The sequence below is a fragment of the Parus major genome, chromosome 13 (assembly GCF_001522545.3).
Source record: "Parus major isolate Abel chromosome 13, Parus_major1.1, whole genome shotgun sequence".
NCBI lineage: Eukaryota > Metazoa > Chordata > Aves > Passeriformes > Paridae > Parus > Parus major.
In genome coordinates, this window is record NC_031782.1 from 7,539,346 (window position 1) to 7,557,699 (window position 18,354).

The 18,354-nt window shown below is 40.3% G+C and overlaps 1 protein-coding gene across 1 annotated transcript in view; it reads left to right on the forward strand.

Moving 5' to 3' along the window:
• RASGEF1C (RasGEF domain family member 1C) overlaps positions 1-12,943 on the forward strand; it is a 71,437-nt gene extending 58,494 nt beyond the window's left edge. Inside the window, exons 11-14 of the mRNA XM_015641831.2 lie at positions 2,421-2,516; positions 2,666-2,789; positions 4,779-4,851; positions 5,265-12,943. Coding sequence (XP_015497317.1) covers positions 2,421-2,516; positions 2,666-2,789; positions 4,779-4,851; positions 5,265-5,289 — 318 coding nt within the window. The 3' untranslated portion in view covers positions 5,290-12,943. The remainder of the gene's footprint in view (positions 1-2,420; positions 2,517-2,665; positions 2,790-4,778; positions 4,852-5,264) is intronic.
• Positions 12,944-18,354: the final 5,411 nt, after the last annotated feature.

Sequence of the window (18,354 nt, forward strand, 5' to 3'; positions counted from 1 at the left end):
AAATGGAGAGAAATATGAGTTTCTGGCACTAACCCAGTTTTTATATTAGCAAAGTGCCTGGAGCGAAGCCAGTATTAGAGTATAATTGTAACCACTTTTGTTGTTTTTTCTACAGAAATTTGGAAAGCAAAACATACAGGGTAATATATTTTTATTGGGGAAATAAATGGTGACCAAAATACAGGAATTCCTTAGAAACGTGTAGAGAATTGGCATCCTCGGGTATGTCTTTAGCGTCTTTTGGATGAGATGAGAACGAGCTCTGCCATGGTCTGAGCTGACTGGGGGCTCTATAGCTGTATTAGCCTGGCATCCAGCCCACATTTGTGTACCTTTCCTCTCAGCAAGGCTTTTCCTTCATGTTTAGTACCACTAATGGTGCTGACCTTGCTCCCAGGCAGTGAAGCAGGACAGAACAAGCTCACATCTGCCTGCAAACAAATATGTAGACAGAACCTGGCAGTGATTTTTAGCTGGGCATCAGTGTCTGGCTCCAGCTCTCTGTATCTTTCCACCTTTTGAGATCACACTGGTTACAGAGTCATCATCATTTTTGGTAGAAAACAAATCACATAGAGTTGTATTCTTTACTGCAGGCTGATTGATCTGGTTTGGATAACATGAGAATAAATCCTGAAACACACTTAGCTCAGTTTGACTAGAAATTGCTCCACCTGACCCTTATAGGAGGGCTCAGCATTTTGAGAGGATAAGGCTGTGCTTTGTTTTCATTCCTGAGTTTTATCAGTGGAATGTATCAGGATAAGTATCCAGTGGCTCTTGGAGTGTCAGCCCAGGCTTTTTTATGGGTGTTTGCAGTGACATTACAGAGTTTATCTGTGGCTGTCCCATAAGAAAGCCAGCAGAGATGCAGATCTTTATAAATTTACTGGATATGTTAATTTAGCTGGAACAGAAATTGGCTTCCATTTTCACAACACACACTGGCTTGTGGACTCCTTACCTCAGTGTTTTCGCTTCTATGACTTGTTCACACTCATTGGAGCATCACAGTGCTGTAGCATCCATGTAGACCTGAAAATATCAGCTGCCAATCCTGTTCTGTGTCCATTTCATATCCTGTTACAGCTGATGTACAGCAAGATATGGAATAACAGTAAATAATTAAAGGATTGCTCTCTTGGCTGTTCTTGCTTGCCATGAGGGCTCTTCAGCTTTGGTGCTGCTTAATAAGGTCCAGTTCAGTTAACATATAAAAAGTGGAAACATTTGGACACTACCATGCACTACCTCTTCTTTTATGTTTGTGATGGTTAAGTTTGTATTTGGTGGTATAAAAGACAGACATTGCTGCCACAGGAAAATTCTCACAGGGCAGCTGCTGACCTTCAGCTCAAGCCCCCCCAAGCATCCTTTTGCAGTCACAGTGTCACTGCTGGAGAGGTGGGCAGACTGAGGTTTGACTGTCAGCTTTCATGGACTGGTCCTTTGTGTTACCTTTCTTGTCCCTTTGAGTTGTGAGACAAAGGACCCTGAGGGAGTCTGCTTCACTCTGCATCTCTGCTGAGGTTGAGGATGCACTTCAGGAGCACTGTTTCTGCTTTCTGCTGTAGAGCATCTGGCATAAAATTTATTTATCTCTGCTTGTAATTCCATCAATTACAAGAGTCCTACCCAGGCTTCTTTTATAGCAAACTATGACCCAACTCTGATGGGTTAGAGGGAAGGCTTGGATCACTGCTATATGCCACTCTGCCTTGGGAATGATGGCCAGGGATAACTTTGAGATCTACAACAGCCTCTCTGGTTACTGTTAGCAGTTACTTATCAACCAGCTTAATATTTTCAATCCTGTGGTCTGCAGGTTAATTTGGAGAAGCATGTTGTACTAATCAGGCACCAGGAAGGAAATTACATGCCTCAAGAGGTAGCCATGCATGGAACTGTTGAAATGAAACAGCTCCTATTTAACAGTTTGTAGACAAGCCCTTGGTCATCAGATTTTATGCTGTCTTTCCTTTTCCAGGGACAATATTGGTTCTTTGGTTCCCACCTGTGTTTAAATTGCTCAATTTGTGTGTTCTACATCTCTGCTTATAAGGACACAATAGGAAAGGGAAGAGTTCTGCAATGTTATTTTGCTCTTTGCTGTCTGATGTTGTCGTCAAACAGTGATGTTGATAATAAACTGGGCTTTTAGCATTTTCTTAGTCATGTTATTGTGCTCAGTGAACATTGTGTTCAGGTCACTTTCATCTCAGCATACATTCTCCTGGTGGCTGAAGGTCTCTCTAGACACTACTGCCCTTTTGCCTGCCTGTCCCTGTACCGCTTTTTAAGTGCATAGCACACTGAAAAGTTCATACTTCTTTATTCTCCTCTCTCCCACCTGAGTTGTTCTTCCATGCAGAGAAAATACTGAACTGAAAAGATAATGGTTATGTCATTTCTCTCCACAGATTGTGATCCCCTTCTTCAGCCTATTGATCAAAGACATTTATTTTTTGAATGAGGGATGTGCTAATCGCCTTCCAAATGGACATGTCAACTTTGAAGTAAGAGCTGAAAAACGTTTTTACCTCTCCCACCCCGACAGCCAAGGGACTGTCAGAAACTATTGGCCTGCAGTTTTCAGTGCAGACCATCAAACATTGAATATGAGGTAATCTTACTATATCTGAGTGGAATGATTTTATGTTTACAGAAATTTCTGGAACTGGCTAAGCAAGTAGGAGAATTTATAACATGGAAACAAGTGGAGTGTCCATTTGAGCAAGACCCCAACATCATCCACTACTTGCACACTGCTCCCATTTTTACTGAAGATGGTAAGACTCACTCATCACTGAAAATGTCTCTCTTCATCACTACTAATTAACACCCTGATCCATACTTTGGGGATCTCTCTCACTGACCAGTCCCAGCTGTTTCCTAGCTTTCCTGCCAAACAGCTTGTTTATTGATAGTCTATCAATGTGTTTTTGCAAATAAAACCTTTTAACACATGAAGCTGCTGCCTTGTCTATAGCTTCTCTGTGAGTCTAGGAAGCTGCCATTGTGGCCCTGTTTTTGTAATCACAGAAAGAGGCCACACAAGCATGTCATGGGCTGCTGTGAATGTCAGCTGTCCCTTAGCCACTCATTCTGTGATTGATGGAACCAGAGCTAATCTCTTTCACAAACCAATGCTGTCATCTCTTCAGTAAACACAGCCCAGGGCGATGGAGTCCAGCTGACCTCCTTCTCTACAGCAACGACACATGTTATGTAGAGAAAAGAATTTTTAAGAAAACCTTTTCTATTAATTTCAGCTGCAGCTATGAAAGCTCTGTTCTGGAATTATTTCTCTGATTGTCTTTTTGTACTTTTCTGTCCTTGTCAGTTTGGTATCCAGCATGTCAGACTGTCACTTCATACTGGTTTGTGTCAGCTGCCTCTCTATACATTGTCACACACTGAATTGTCTATAGCAACCCTCCTGTAAGCTATTCTGGTGGTGTGTTTATTTCTTCTTCATTCTATAGGCAGTTTTCTGTTCTAATCCAAGGTAATCAGACCAGACAGCTTTTATTTCACAGACTACTTCAGAAAGCAAAATACTGCTTCTAAAATCCTGCCTAAATCTTAAGAATGACTGCCAAAATAGAATAATTAATGTGATCAAATTAATATGTATCAAAAGGAGAATAGGATGAAGGCATTCTTCTTGTTTTAGGCTCTAAAGGGACAGAAAATGAAAGTCAGGGTAAAAGTGCAGTTTTCAGGCTACTGGACTAAAAAAGAGTGACCTCAACCCATTAATTGTTTGCACATTTTCTCCCTCGTGTCCTCCCCTATATTCATAGTGCTTTTGTGAAATGCCCTTTGCAGAAGCCACAGGAAGCCTTCCCCCATTACCCAGGGGCAGTGCAGAGTAGAAAGAACTGCTCTGAATGAAAGGTGGGAGGATATCTGAGAGAGATTCAGCAATGACATCTGAAATGCAGCTGTACTCTGCTTGTCACAATGTGGAGGAAGGGCCAACATTTGAATATTAAAAGACAATGCATTTGTAGCACAGACTTGAATGCTGAGATAGGTCCAGCATTAAAGAATAAAAGCATCATGAAACAGTCAAATGAGGAAATGTGTGTGAGCAGAAATTACAGCCTGTGATTCCGTGAAGACAGTGAGGTCTTAATGCACTGCCAGCTTTTGCAGAGGAGACTTTACAATCTAGACTCATTTTGGTGGGATAAAATACATCCTACAGTGTAAAGATTTGCAGGGGGGAAAAAGGACAGATTTATTTTCTTCCACTGTATTCCTGCTCTGGTTTCTGTAACTCACTCTTACCTTCAGGGTATTGTGTATCCATTCAAGATACCATGTCCCCATAAGCTTTAAAAATATTGAGGAACATAAAGTTGTGTTATGTGATGAGAATATCCTTAGTTTTTAAAAGCTTATGTGTTTAGGTGTCAGTTCTCACTGTCTCTCTTCTAAAATTCATGTAACTCTTGAGCAGCAGTGCTGTGATGGAGGAAATGGGCCCAGAACTATGCATGCAAAACCATTCAACTGCTTAATACTATAAAGAGACGGTCATGCTAACATACTTTAACTCTGGGCTCCCTCACTGTTCCCTCAAAATTAACATAACAGCATTCCAAGGTAGGAAAGTGAGCCAAACATCAGTGTGCCACTGATCACCAGCTACCTGAGGGACCAGGAAGTTTTAAAATTTCTCTTTCTGTGTGGTACAAAAGGACATATAAGAATGCAGAGGAAGGGGGTTACCAGTGCTGTTGGAAATAACACATATTCACTGTTTTCAGGTTTGTATCTGGCTTCCTATGAAAGTGAAAGTCCAGAAAACCAGACAGAAAAAGACAGGTGGAAATCCTTAAGGTAACATCTCATTTTATCAGTTTATTTCTAAAGTACCTCAAAATGGCTGCTCTGATACCAAAGCTTGTGAAGTGCAGGTATTTAAGCTGTGACCTCTGAGAGAGGTCCATTTAAAACTAATTTGCAGAGTTGAGGCTGCATGCACTGATAAAAGCTGGTTTTAATCTCAAATTATCCTCCCTGTAAAGAATACCCTCATCTTGCTGTACCCATGCAAAAGCCTGATGCAGGTGAAGAATGCCCCAGATCAACGGGATCTTCCAACAGTTTACAGCTCTTGTAAGAGATATGTAATGGTTTGATATAAGTGAGAATATGAAGAGAATAATTAAAACAACACAAACCTTTAAATAACAACACAAACCTTTAAATCTGCTTTTTTTAAAAAATGTCCTTATGTTTTACATTTACAGATCCACTATTTTAGGAAAGACTTGAAGATTGAGAGAATATTGCAGTAGGTCAAGGAAAAGAAATCCGCAAACATTTTGCACTACTGATTCCAAAGATGCCTGTTTGGGATTTAGACAATTTCTTTTGTTTGAGTTTTTTTGTTGGGTTTTTTTTGACTGCCTAACATGATGGATGAACTGGATTCATCCACTGAAATCAACAGAACTGTGTGCACAATGATGCTTTTCTATGAGACAGAGAGAGGAAGGACAAACAGACAATTTGTGGCTGTGCCCAAACTGCGTCAGAATCACTGTAATTTTGCCTCTGAAGGAAAATGCAAGAAAACCAGGAGCAGGGGGAATCATGGTACTGCAACAGAGAATGGAAAAGTATAAAAAAGGAAAGCAAAAATATACAAGAGTATTTCAGAAGCAGGTGCTTCAGACAACAGTTCTTTAAACCTCTGAGGATTGTAAAATTAAATCAAAGACAGACAACAGCAATCTGGTTAATTGCTGAATGAAGAAAAAAGAACTTAAGCTTGCGTTAGCAGTCCCCCAGCCTTGTTGAACAAAGCACTGACTGCTGCAGGTTTGAGTTTGCAGGGATGAGGACTGACACTGCTCACATACACGTCTGTCACATCTCGGCCGCGTCAGCACGGGACCATTGTCCTGACCCCATGGATTTTTAGAGAGAACAGCCTGGAAGTTCAATTACTCTTCCCACCACTGTTGCTTTCCTTACTGTGAATCTGGGCTGGTCTGAGGAGGGCACAGAGGGTTGATGGTGCTGCTTAAAGACACCCCCACCACTTCTGAGGTTGAATGAAGAAGCAAATTACTCTGGACTCAACTTACCTCTATTTAATGTATGTAGTGTATTCCCTAAATTTATTGATGCCGAGTTGCATCTTTTAAGGGGTTTTATCACACTCAAAGAAAAAAGATACTTCATTACCATTTCTATCAGGTTCCAATTAACACAGTACTGTTTATTTTGTAACATGATACTTAGGAGGATGGGGGGTAATTGCTCTGAACTTTGGAACTACCTGGTATGCTTCAAAAGGACAAAAGGTTTCAGACTGGAATGAATGCACTAAAGAATTTGTCATTTGTGAGCAGATAACCATTTTTGTCTTTGTTACTTTTAGGATGTAAAGTTCACCGTTTCCTTACAGAGAACATGAAATAGGGACTATATCTTGTGTTTAAAGTTGTACAGTAATCAAGGTGCTACTATAATAGATATATTAAATGATAATGAACTCTATTAGATTCAAAACTAAGCCCTAACAGTAGACTTATTGTGTGTGGAAGGAATGTTCCTAACTGCCCCAGAAAATATCTTAAAAAGCTTAAATGAAACCTAAATGCCACATCATACTGAACTTTGCATTTTTTTTACTGACTTGGTGCTACCTTTTCAGATGTTCCAGCCCTTCTCTCCCTACAACAGAAGGATGTAAGCCTTTCTTTGAAATCAGTAATAATTTTATTTCAGCACAGAGTGATTCCAAATGGCTGTAATGTTTTGAAAAATTATGGAAATCACAAAACCTGGCTGTGTTGGCCTATTCAGCCAGAAAACTGGAACTGTTCCTGCCCTCTGCCAGGCTTTGAAATTGCCTGTGCCTGAGTGAGCTGTTGACCCGGAGGCATTGGCGGGCTGGTGTTAGAGAATGCTCTGTGGTGCACTCCAGGGTTGATGTGTCTGCAGAGCATTTGTGTGTTGGGTTATGGCCTGTGGGAGCCCAGTCTGGCTCACTGAATCCACTTGTGCTTGCTGAGCTGAGCAGGATGGATTCTTCAGGATTTGCAGACAGGGCTTGAGGCAGAACTTTAGGTCTCCTTTTCCTGCAGATCTATCAGTGCATAAATTCAGATGGGGACATAAAACTCTAATGTGTTTATTCGAGCTTTGTATGGAAGAACTAAGTGTAAGGATGGTACAGCATCATTGCAGCCACGGAATGATGACTGTTCTGCTGATACTGTGAATCTGCTGTTTGTTAATTTTTGTACATGAGCTGAGAGCTATACAAAGAAACTATACACATATAGCTGTTCCTTCAGGCATAACCATTTCCAAAATGAAGCCATTAAAAGCCTGTTAAATTTCAGATGAATCCAGAGCAATAACCATAAACATATCTACAACAATGTTAATGTTTAAATGTGTTTGCTAAATGGTTGTTTTTTCTTAACTATCTGCATATTTTTAGCAGGCACAGTGTGACTTCACAGTGGAAATATGGGGGTTTTGCTTATCTGAAACCCAGTGCAGGTGGATGGGCCCTTTCTTAAAACCTGCTTTTTAAAATGGAAACCCTCACTCTTTTTTTAATGAGCCACTAGAGGTTGGTACAGATGAGATTATAAAACCATGACAATTAATTAAAATGTGATTTCTCATTATAATTCCTTATATTTTGGGGCACCTTTCATGAATTTGAGCAATTTTGTAAGTACAAGTTGAATTAGATCTGAAGTTTATCACTGTTGCAAACTAAACCACTTTCATAGTCCAAAACTTTCAAACCTCAGTGCTTAAAATGGAAGCATAAAGGTCAGATTTAGGTGGGTATTAAGGGCTTAGTGGGACTGTCAGAAGCACTAAATTATTCTTAAGCCTTTATGTAGTCACACATTTAAAAGGTCTTTTTTCAGAGGTGCTAAACATCCTCATCTCCTGGGGAGTAGTGAAGCAATTACTGCTTTATAGAAGTGCGTGGCACATTCATCTGTAGTATTTGATCTCCAGAGACACTCACTGCTCTTTGCAAAAGGACTTTGCATTGAGATGAGATTGCAAAACAACTTAAAATAAGAAGACAGTGCTTTTAAAAAACGGACTTCAGGAGCTATAGTTTGTCTTCACTTAATTTTGTAGCTAAATGCTATTTAAACAGAAACAATGTAAGCCTTAAGTTGCAGCTGTGGGTTGCATTTCTAATCGATCTGTGGCCTAACCAGGGCGAACAGCTCCTGGTAGGAGCAGGCTCAGAGCTTTGCTTCACCAACAAGCACCAGTACTGGTGAAACTGGAAACAAAGAATGATAACTTGGGCAATATATTTCTTCTAAAAATGTATTACTATTACATGAAAATGAGAACATAAACATGTCCAGTAATCCATTTTTCTTGCTATAAAGGCATAAAGAACTCCTGGCATGCTGAAAATGAAGGATCATTTCCCACCAAGCACTAAAACCCCTGTAAGGTGTGCAGTCATTAGACCAACATCTAGACAGGTTACTTGTAGTAATGTAGCTTTCTAATTCTGCTTCTTTCAGTGGATTCACTCTCTGACAGCTGCTTGTAATGCTACAATTCTTTGTAATGCTACACAGAGAACCTGACCTGCAGGTCTTCAGTGCTGGTATCAAACCTCTCTCTAAGCTGGTACGATGTGAATATGACACAGTCTTGCAGAAGCATTAACTTAGCTTCTGGAATTTTAAAAGTATTTTAAAAGACCCAAATACATTAAATCACTTCTGCACCTCCTCCAGTGTAATCAGAATGGTAGCACAAGTCCCATTTTTCCATTTCATGAGTGTGCCATCCTGCAATGCAGGGCTAGGTGTAAAGCTCAGTGGAAAGCAAGGAGGGAATTGTGTGCCTTTAGCTTGTGTAAAGTCAGTAGATGAATTTGCTCAATGCCTTTCAAAAGACACTTAATCCTACAATGTTGCCCTTAATTTCACATCAGCATTGATCACATTACTGAATTAAAGGTGCAGGGATGTAGGGCAGCTGGGCATGACTAAATTTTCAGGGCAGAAACTCAAAATGAGTCAAGCACTCAAGCACCCCGTGCACCAGAGTACCCTGATTAGACTGTCATTGTTCCCTCTCCTAGGCAATGAGCACAGTCCTGTTGTACATCTCTGGAAACTCCCCATGTGGATAGAGCAAACTGTGATCTCAGCTTCTGCTGAGCTGTCACTTTAAAAAAGTGTGGACAGCTGCTAAAGCACTTCAAATAAGAAACAATTTAAATGCAGAGATATTTTTCTCAGCTCGAGAATATTTTATAATGTGGTCAGTGGTGATAAGATAATCACTCACTTAAAATTAAGCCTGTCCTTTCCTGATATCTTGGTTATTTCATCATGGTTTATTGCAATAGTATATGCACCTTTTTTTAAAGCACATGAGCACTGGTTTGCACATGACTGTAAATCCAGTTTAGAACAGAGCTCAGATCACTGAATATGTAATTGGAATTATCAACTGAAAAGACATGTTAGTAGAAAAGATAGTTATGCATACCAGTGTAAAATTGTTACACAGTTAACAGTCTCTGGCCTAGCAATGACTGTGTTCCATGGAATGAGGCTGATCCCAAGCACAGCAATGTGCCAGAGGAAAATCTCCAAGTAATTTTGATGGGCTTTGGAGCAGTCCTGCAATTATTAACTGTAGTGCAGTTTTTAGTTATTCACAGGTATTAAAATGTATTGTCAGCTGGTGTAGTCTCTGTGCCAGGTGCAACTCTCAGATGGGAGGTGCACTTAGTAAGGTGAAGATTCAGCCTTAGCAAAAGTTTTCTTTGACATTGTTGAAGTTTCAGCAGCAAATTCAAGGATTAAATCTGATCAAATGAATTAATTAATATCTGAGAGTAAAATTTTACTTTCTGGCTTTAAGAACCTTTCTTTTTTTACTTGTAGAAATTAGCCATACTGTCTCAAATTACTCTCTCATTGGAAATTAAACCCCCTTTGATTGTGAACTGATTATTTCCATTGTTGTAGTTGCAGGATGGGGTTAGGGAGTGACAAAGAAACAAGGAAAAGCCTCTTTGTCACTGCACAACTGTGGGCCAAAGCTGTCTTTACTTTCCAACATTACTTGTCAAGTGGAATTCCCTCTGTAGGTGGTGCAGAGCATTCCTGAAGTGTGGCTGGGGAGCAGCACACACACCCCCAGCTCAGGCTGGCAGCACAGGCACCATAGGGGACACACAGGGGTGATGGGATGATCCTGGACAAAGCTGAGTGCACATTCACTCCTGAGCCTGCACTCTGCTTTCCAATGCTCGGGCATATCCCTTTTGAAAGAGAAAAAGTTTTTGGAAGTTCACCTGAGGCAAAGCCTACTTATACTTCCTTATCCACCCAACAGAATGATTACAAGAAAATTCTTTGAACTAAAAGAGGTTTTCTCTAGTGGATTTAAAACAGTGAAGAATTTATTACTTAGTTGACAGAGATTTTAAGATCTAATAAAAATAAGTATTTTAAAAATTATGATAAATACTTTGATGGTTGTTAACTTTCATATTTCACTGCATGGCAGCAGAGTGTAACAAAATATCTTCTATTAATACCATTGGCAGCTGGGCAGGTGAAGGCAGGAGAGAATACAATGAAATACTGGTGCAGAAAATGTTACCAATCATTTTGTTTTAATATTGGCTAGAATGTGTCCCTTGATCTGACACCACTGCTCCCTGCTTTGTGGAGCAGCTTTTAAGATGGAACAGATCTGTTTAATCGGGTTTGTACTAATTTCTTTTACAATTCTTTCTGCATATTTTCAGATACGCCAAAAATACCAAGTACACTAAAGCTAATGCTCATACAAGGCATCACATCCTGCATTGTTACATTATGCAAGCGTAGCTAGGAAGCAAATAGCTCATATGGTTGGTATTTCATACACTGTGCATGGGTGCAAGACACTGAAACTCAGGCTGCAGCCTCAGCTGCAGAAAAAAGCTGAGTAACTCCTGCCTAAGCTCCCCTGCCCTGCTCCATGGCCAGCACAGTGCTGTAAATTCAGAGTGGCTTGGACTGCTCGCTCCTCCCTTGATGCCTTTCCCTCCACAGAAGAATTTTGCTCCATAAACTGCTCTTGCAAAATGACAAAGGAACATTTTTCTAGCTTTCTGCCATACAAAGGCTCTGTATTCATACTCCAGATCTGTCATAACAGAATAGGAGTCCTTCTCTCTTTTCATCCCCATGGCCTTAAAACTGCCAACCCGGATTAATATTACAGTGTAGCAATGTTCCCAGGCCTCCTAGAATGCAGAAGACTTAGGAGTTCAGAGCTCAGGGGTCCTCCAAATTAAATATTTGTAAAGGAACCTTCCTTCTAAAAGGTGAAAAGCCCCAGCTGATGGAATTCTTAACAGAAAATTCCATATTCCAGCTACCTTTCAGAGAAACATAACTTCCTCGGTGAATCATTACTGGTCAGTACTATATCACTGCCTTCATTACTGAATTATGCTTCTAAAATTCCAGTCTGTTAGAAATGAACATATGATGGTTTTTATGATTGGTCTGTGGGCAAACAGAATAGAGAAAATGGGGGCTGTAGTTTAGACTGTTGACATCATCTGTATTTCTTTAGCAGCCCAAGCTGAGTTACCACTTACTGTCTGTCCTTGCCTTGAACCAGAAGGAATTGTTCTAATACAATTGCCCGAATTATTAAAACTTAGTGAAAGATGCACACACAGCTATTAAATTCAAGTGCTTCAAAGTCTGATTCTTACAAATGTACAAGTACTTCCCTTAGGGGTCTGTCTGTAAAAACACCAACACTAGTACACAACATAGAAAATAAAATACCCTCTGTGTTTCAGAACTCTTAGCAAGCATTCATCGGCTTATAAAGGTGAAAAATCAGATTTTAATTTTTTTTTCACTTTTAATAACAGTGATTATCAACTATCTTAAACCTAAACTCAAATAATATAGTATTCTAAAACTATTAGAATGATACTATTTAGTCACAGACCTAAAAGTGAAGAATAAAAATGGGCAAGCAGAACTGTCTTTATTTTCAGACTGAGAAATTCAAAGGTTGCATGACAGGCCCAGGGTTACCTGGGAAGCACGTCCTTTCAAAAATTACCCCCAAAAGATACCCAGATTTTAGTTGTACATTTCTTCTGGTGTTACTCCTTTTTACAGCTGTGCTTAGATAAATGGGAATAAATTGTCACTTAGGTTTTAAAAATAATCAAGCTAAGAAATGAATATGGCTTAAAAGAGGGGTATATATTAATCATGTGAGTGATAGCAATGAGGAACTGTGCTTTTACTGTATCTTTTCCATTAAATTAAAAAATTCATGTTGTGATTAGCATTTTCAGGTCAAATTGAAATCCCTCTACCATAGAACCATAAAATTGTAGAATCATTTAGGTTGGAAAGGACCTTTAAGATTGAGTCAAATTTTTAACCCATCCATAATATGCAAACCATGTAGCTTTGTTAGAAATTCCCAGAACAAATACCAACACTTTATTAATTGCACAGGCAGGAAACAGTAAAGTTACCTGAAAGTGGCTGTTATGATTTTGTGACTGTACATAGATCTTGCAAAATGTTATTGGTAATATGCATCCTGTAGCCCACATAAACACGGCGAGAATAGCATGGTCATTGTTACGCTTTATAGCTGTTGTGGAAAATGTCTTAACCTGCATCCATGATGATAGTGCCCATCCTACTCCCATGCCTTTTTATACAGTTGTGGTAAGATTGTTATGAAATCCTTTTGTCAGTCATGTTCCAGCTAACTTACCTATGTATAGAATTTATATATTAAACCCCCCTAATTTATACTGTGTTTTAACAGTTTGCCTGAACTGTCTATGGTTTCTAAATTTTGTAATGTGAGTGTCAAATAAGAATAACAATTAAAAAAAAAACCTCAGCTGTGGGGATTTTTTGTTTTGTTTTTTATGAAGTAAAGATTTCAACAACTGCTAATCTACAGGATAGGCTGTGAAGAAACTCACATTGCTTTGAAACTCAAAAAGTACAGTGATGCCCCAACTTTGCACAACAACTCACAAATGTGTGTGTAGGAAGAAACCTGGCGTTTCTGATCTTTCTCATTTCCACTTTACTGCTTCTCTTCATCGTCACATGTTCAGAGCATTGCACTGCATGTGCACTGCAAGGAAAGGAGACAGATTCACAGTTACTATAATAAAGTATTTTCCTAAATAGGAGTCGTAGAATGGAAACTTCATAATAATAATAGGAGGAAAAAGCTGAGACTGGGTCTGAGTACTTTACAATTTGGTTCTATAAAACTTTGTGGTACAACTGATGTTTAAATGTGCTCTTTTAATATTTGTATTGCTGACAATACAAATAATAAACTGAGAAATGCTACTTACATGAGGGCCCTATTTCAGTAACAATATAAATTAAGAGACACATTGGTTCAAGCTGCTTAAAATTCTTTTAAATAAAGAGACTCAGAGGTGAAACTTGTGTAGACAGAAGGAGTGGAGTTCCCTTGATGTAACATTTGGCACCTGCGGCACGATGCTTCTGTGAGTGTGTAACTGCTGTTCAGCACTGCTGGTCCTGTCTGTTGTCACCAAGGGAGAACAGCTCCATGTGAGTGGTGGCCCTGACTCCAAAGCCTGTAGAAGTGGGATGTGCAACCTCCTTTCTCAGCAGTGTTCTTACTCACAGTGCCAGAGCTCTTGCCAAAAGGAACTGTTGAGTCATCTGGCTGAATTTCCTGTAAACTGTGGTTTATTCTTCCCTTTGTGAAGCCCCCAGTTCTCTATTAAGGCTAAAACATTTCAGTCCTCAGGAGGCCCAGCTGTGCCACAGAGAGTGAGAGCAGTTCCAGGTTTCAAGCATCCCTGTGAGATTTCCAGTTAAAGGGAGTGGACCAGCTCAGCCCAAGGTGATCCCAGCTGGCTGGGACCCATTGTGCCCACTGGAGGGAACGCTCCTTGTTCCCGGTGAGCTGCCGGCTGCTCGGGGCACGGTGGCCCCAGAGCCCCTCGGATAACGGGAACAGCTGAAGGCAGCAGAGGCCATTGCAGTCTGCCACTGACCTCAGCTCAGGGAGAACCATCCTATTACCTGGTCACAACTTTTCCCCGGTGCATATGGGAATGAACATGTGCCCGTGCTCACACAAACTTTCTGGGTCACTGCTTTTCTAAGAAAAATTCTACTAAGTCTTAAAGCAGGAGAATGTGTCCCTAAATAACCATACCTTGTTATTTTTCACCTGGCTGGGTATATTTGTGTTTTGTCTATTCAGCTTCATAATCTAAAAAGAATAATAATTTTTTTAAAAATCTATTTAAAATTTTTCCTTTATAAAAATAAACTCTCATGGAATGGAAATAGAACTGTCAGTGAGTTCTCACTTTGCCTTTCTGCTGATCCACACATCCAAGCTCCTATTATCTCTTTGAATTTACATACGCCACAACAATCTGGGACACTGTCTCCCTTGATCAGTAGTTACAGTAATTTGTGAAATGAATAATATATTTTGCCTGATATATCTTAGAAATTCTTGTGGTGGATTTTCCATCCTTGTTCAGTTCAGTCCCTTATAAAGAGACAGTAATGTCATTACTCTGTCCCTGAGCTCCCAAGCAAAGATACAGCTGCTCCCCCACAGTCAAGGGAACCTAAGAAAATCTCTGTCAGTATGAAAATTAAACCATGGAACTGCAGAATTCCATGAACAGCTAAAGGCAAAGCACAACTGCTAATCAGCCACCCTCTGACACTAACCAGAGAGAGGAAAAACAAAACAAATACATCTGTAATTAAAAGAAAGCAAGCGCAGCACTGGAAGTACTGAAAGCCAGGAATTTTTGGCTCTGCCTCTGAGTTTTTCTGAGGCTTTGGGCAAGACAGACGACCTTTGCTTTAAATTTTGTATCCAAACAATGAGAAAACTAGGTAAGATCTGTATCTCCTGAAGAGCTGCTGTGAGGATGGATCACTTCCTGTGGTAAGGCATTTGAAAGAAGGACCTTACATAATTGCATTTTGAAGCAAATGGTTTTAATGTATCTTTTCATGCACTCACAAATGTGTCCCAGCAGCGCAGTAACACTGAATTGTAATGTACTCTACTGTAGGAAGCAATCTAAAACATAGTTGCATTGTGTTGCTCACTCCACAAGCTGTGCATACATTTGGCATTGCAAGTCTAACGAAAGAAGTAGATCTCTCATAAACAAAAGTAAATACCATAAGGGCTGACAGCAGAAGTGGCTCTAACTACACTCAAATGGATTTCCTGAGTTTTGTAAAGATTAAATTTCTCTAATTTGATTCTTCAGTGTTCTTCACCTCATTCCTGACTTAAAAAAGGCCATTTCTAGAGGGACTGCCACTTTGTGCTACATAGCCTGGTGTCCCGGTTTGGAAGACAGGTGTCTGCTAGGGTGGGCAGGAGCCTCCCTTGGAATGAAAATGTAGACCACACCCCCCCGAATTATCATAATTTTGAAATCAAAAGGCTCTCAGGCAAAGATATGGGCCTCCCTCTGAATTATCATAATTTTGAAATCAAAAGGCTCTCAGGCAAAGATATGGGGATAGGAATAACATTTCTTTACTAGTATGTATAACAAGGCAAACAAACAACATTAACTACAGCATTAACAACAGAACAGAGGCAGGGAGCCCGTGACAGCCTTCTGAGTGAGATGGGAAGGGATGGAGGAGAGGCTCTGCCTCACAAAGCCCTCGGGCAGTCAGTGCCCGTGCTCCTGCAGGGCTCTGAGGAACACTCAGCTGGAACAGCAGGGATGAGCTGAGATCCTGGGCTGGTGCCTGAGGTGGATCAGCAGCTCCGCGGCGATACCTGGCACAAGCACATTCCAGCAGGGCAGGGGGTGCAGGGGCCCACAGACGAAGAAGGACAAGAAGAAGCAGCAGCTCCGTGTGGGTTATGGTGAGTTCCTTTCTCCAAACAACAACAGCTCCGAGTGTGTCCTGCTCTGAAGCCGAAGGAAGCAGCCCGCCCGCAGCTGCCCCTGCCCTCCGTTACCTGCCCCCCTTCCCCCTGCTCCCAGCCCAGATCTCTTTGTCTGCTCAGGCACCCAATAAATACCAGCAGTCAGGTTTCCCCGCAAGTAACGGGGAAATATTCTGTAGGTGAGAAGGAGCAAAAGGAAGGACACCTAACCCCCTACACCTGGTCATGGCCAGAAAATTTCTCCTGACTTTATCCTTCTCTGAGACATCACCTAAATTCCAGCTGACATTCCTCCACTGCTGTGTCTCCACTGCCACCTCCTGAACAGAAAGCAAAATTAACTTCCAATTCTGCTTTTCTTTTGAATGTCTGCAGAGGTGGTTGTCAAAGTGCTTTGTTCAGCACACAGAGCAGGAGTGGAACTGCTTTGCAATCTGTCTGCAGAGGCTACATTCTATAAAATCCATTGTAAGGCTTTTGCTTCAGAGGGAAATTTCTTTATGTCTGTTTGATATGATGGTAGTTCAACCTTTATACACTGTTTTTCTTCTTCAAAAAGGTCTAATTACTGACTTCTGATAGGTTTATTCCTCTTTCAACTGTCAGCTGAAAGCCTTTGACTGAAACCAGTAAACTTACAGCTCCCATTCATTGTGGATTCACAATGGACAATAGTTATTTCTACCTTTGCTATTCCAGGCTGAAGATTGTTATTCCTAACAGAAGAGAACCAAAATCTCCTAGAACCTAAAATTTTCCTTCTTCCAAAGGTAGCCAGTTCTGAGAATCTCTTCTGCATTAATTTCCTTTTTTTCCCATTAAATGTGATTTCCCAGAATTGTTTCTGAACTGCTATGTCCTGTTAGAGGCCCTGGCATCCATTTAAAAGGTGAGAGGAAATTATTAAAAGTAAAATCCAGTAAAAACTTAGAAGAGGTAGCAAGGCAAGAAAGGCAGACAGTGTGATCCTGTCACATCCCATCTTCTCTGCCCTGCCAGGAATACCAGCCACTGGTTTGTCATCAGCCTTCCAGCAAGAAATAAAATCCAGATTGTCTTCCTAGACACACCTTTTGGATTAAGAAATTAGAGAAAAACTGTAGTTGTGTGGTACAGTTGGCTAATATTGGGTACATGGATATTTTCTGCCTCTTCACGGGTGCATGTTCACTCACTGTAAATTTAATTTTATGTTTCTATCTTTTCTCTGCTGCTTGCAGTCTGAGAGAATTCCTCAGACAGTATCAGTGGATGTTGAGAAAATTCTTAACGCTTGGCAGATATTACTAGTTTTTTATGAATAATAACCAATCATTTTTGTGCTAAATGAGAAACACTGAAGCAATGACACCAAAGCCTTATTTGGCATTAATAGATTTGGTATACAACACGAATTACGAGGTCAAAAGATTTTTAAAAATACAGGGGGCAATAAACAGGTGTCAATGCTCTGTATTTTACTTTCTCTTCTTAAAACAAACAAACAAACCCCAAAAAAACCAAGAAAAAAACAAGAAAAAAATCCCAAGAAGAGGAACAGGATTTCCACTCTAGTGGAAAGGTTTAAGGTTGTAATGAAGTTGCAAACCAGGTTTAAAATTGTTACCTTACCCTTGTTGTCAAATGAATTTTAATGAAAATTTTAAAACCACAAATCCAAAAGTATGCTCTCATTTTAGAACAATTTACTAATGTTATTGGGGACTAACATTAAAAAGACAATGACACTCATTAAATGAAAAGTACATTACACTTTAGCTATTCTGGATTTTGCTTCAGCTGCAAAACCTTGGTTTATTAGAAGCAACACTTGCTAAAATTATGCTGGGAGAGAGTCACTGAGTTCAGGAATTTTTCAATTTACCCATTAACCTTCAGAGATTGTGATTTTCCCCAGATAAAACCTTGTGAGCTCCTAAATCTGAAGCTTGTGTTTCAGTTCAACTTTTCCCTGTTTTGGGGTTTGCCCTTCTTTACTTCGTAACAATCCCCTTGAGCTTATTAATTATTAAAAAATGTAATATATATATTATTATAATATTATAAAATATGAATTCATTATTTATTAATGACAGCAGGAGGAGCTGGTGATACCAAATTTCCCGGTGCAGTACAGCATTACCTCAGGCCTGGGACGCTGGGTTTTACCTGTGTCAGGACATGACTCGGCTGGATCCGCCATCCCCGGAACGGGGCAGGAACCGCTCCGCGATCCATGAGATTGCACACGGCAGAGGGGGCAGCTCCAAGCTGCACAGTCCGGCAGATAAAATATTTTACTGGGTTTATACCGTGAGCATCACACAGGAACAGCTCGCACAGGGAACTGTGAGCATGAAGCCAGGCCTGACTGCAGAATTAACCCCAGTTTGTTTA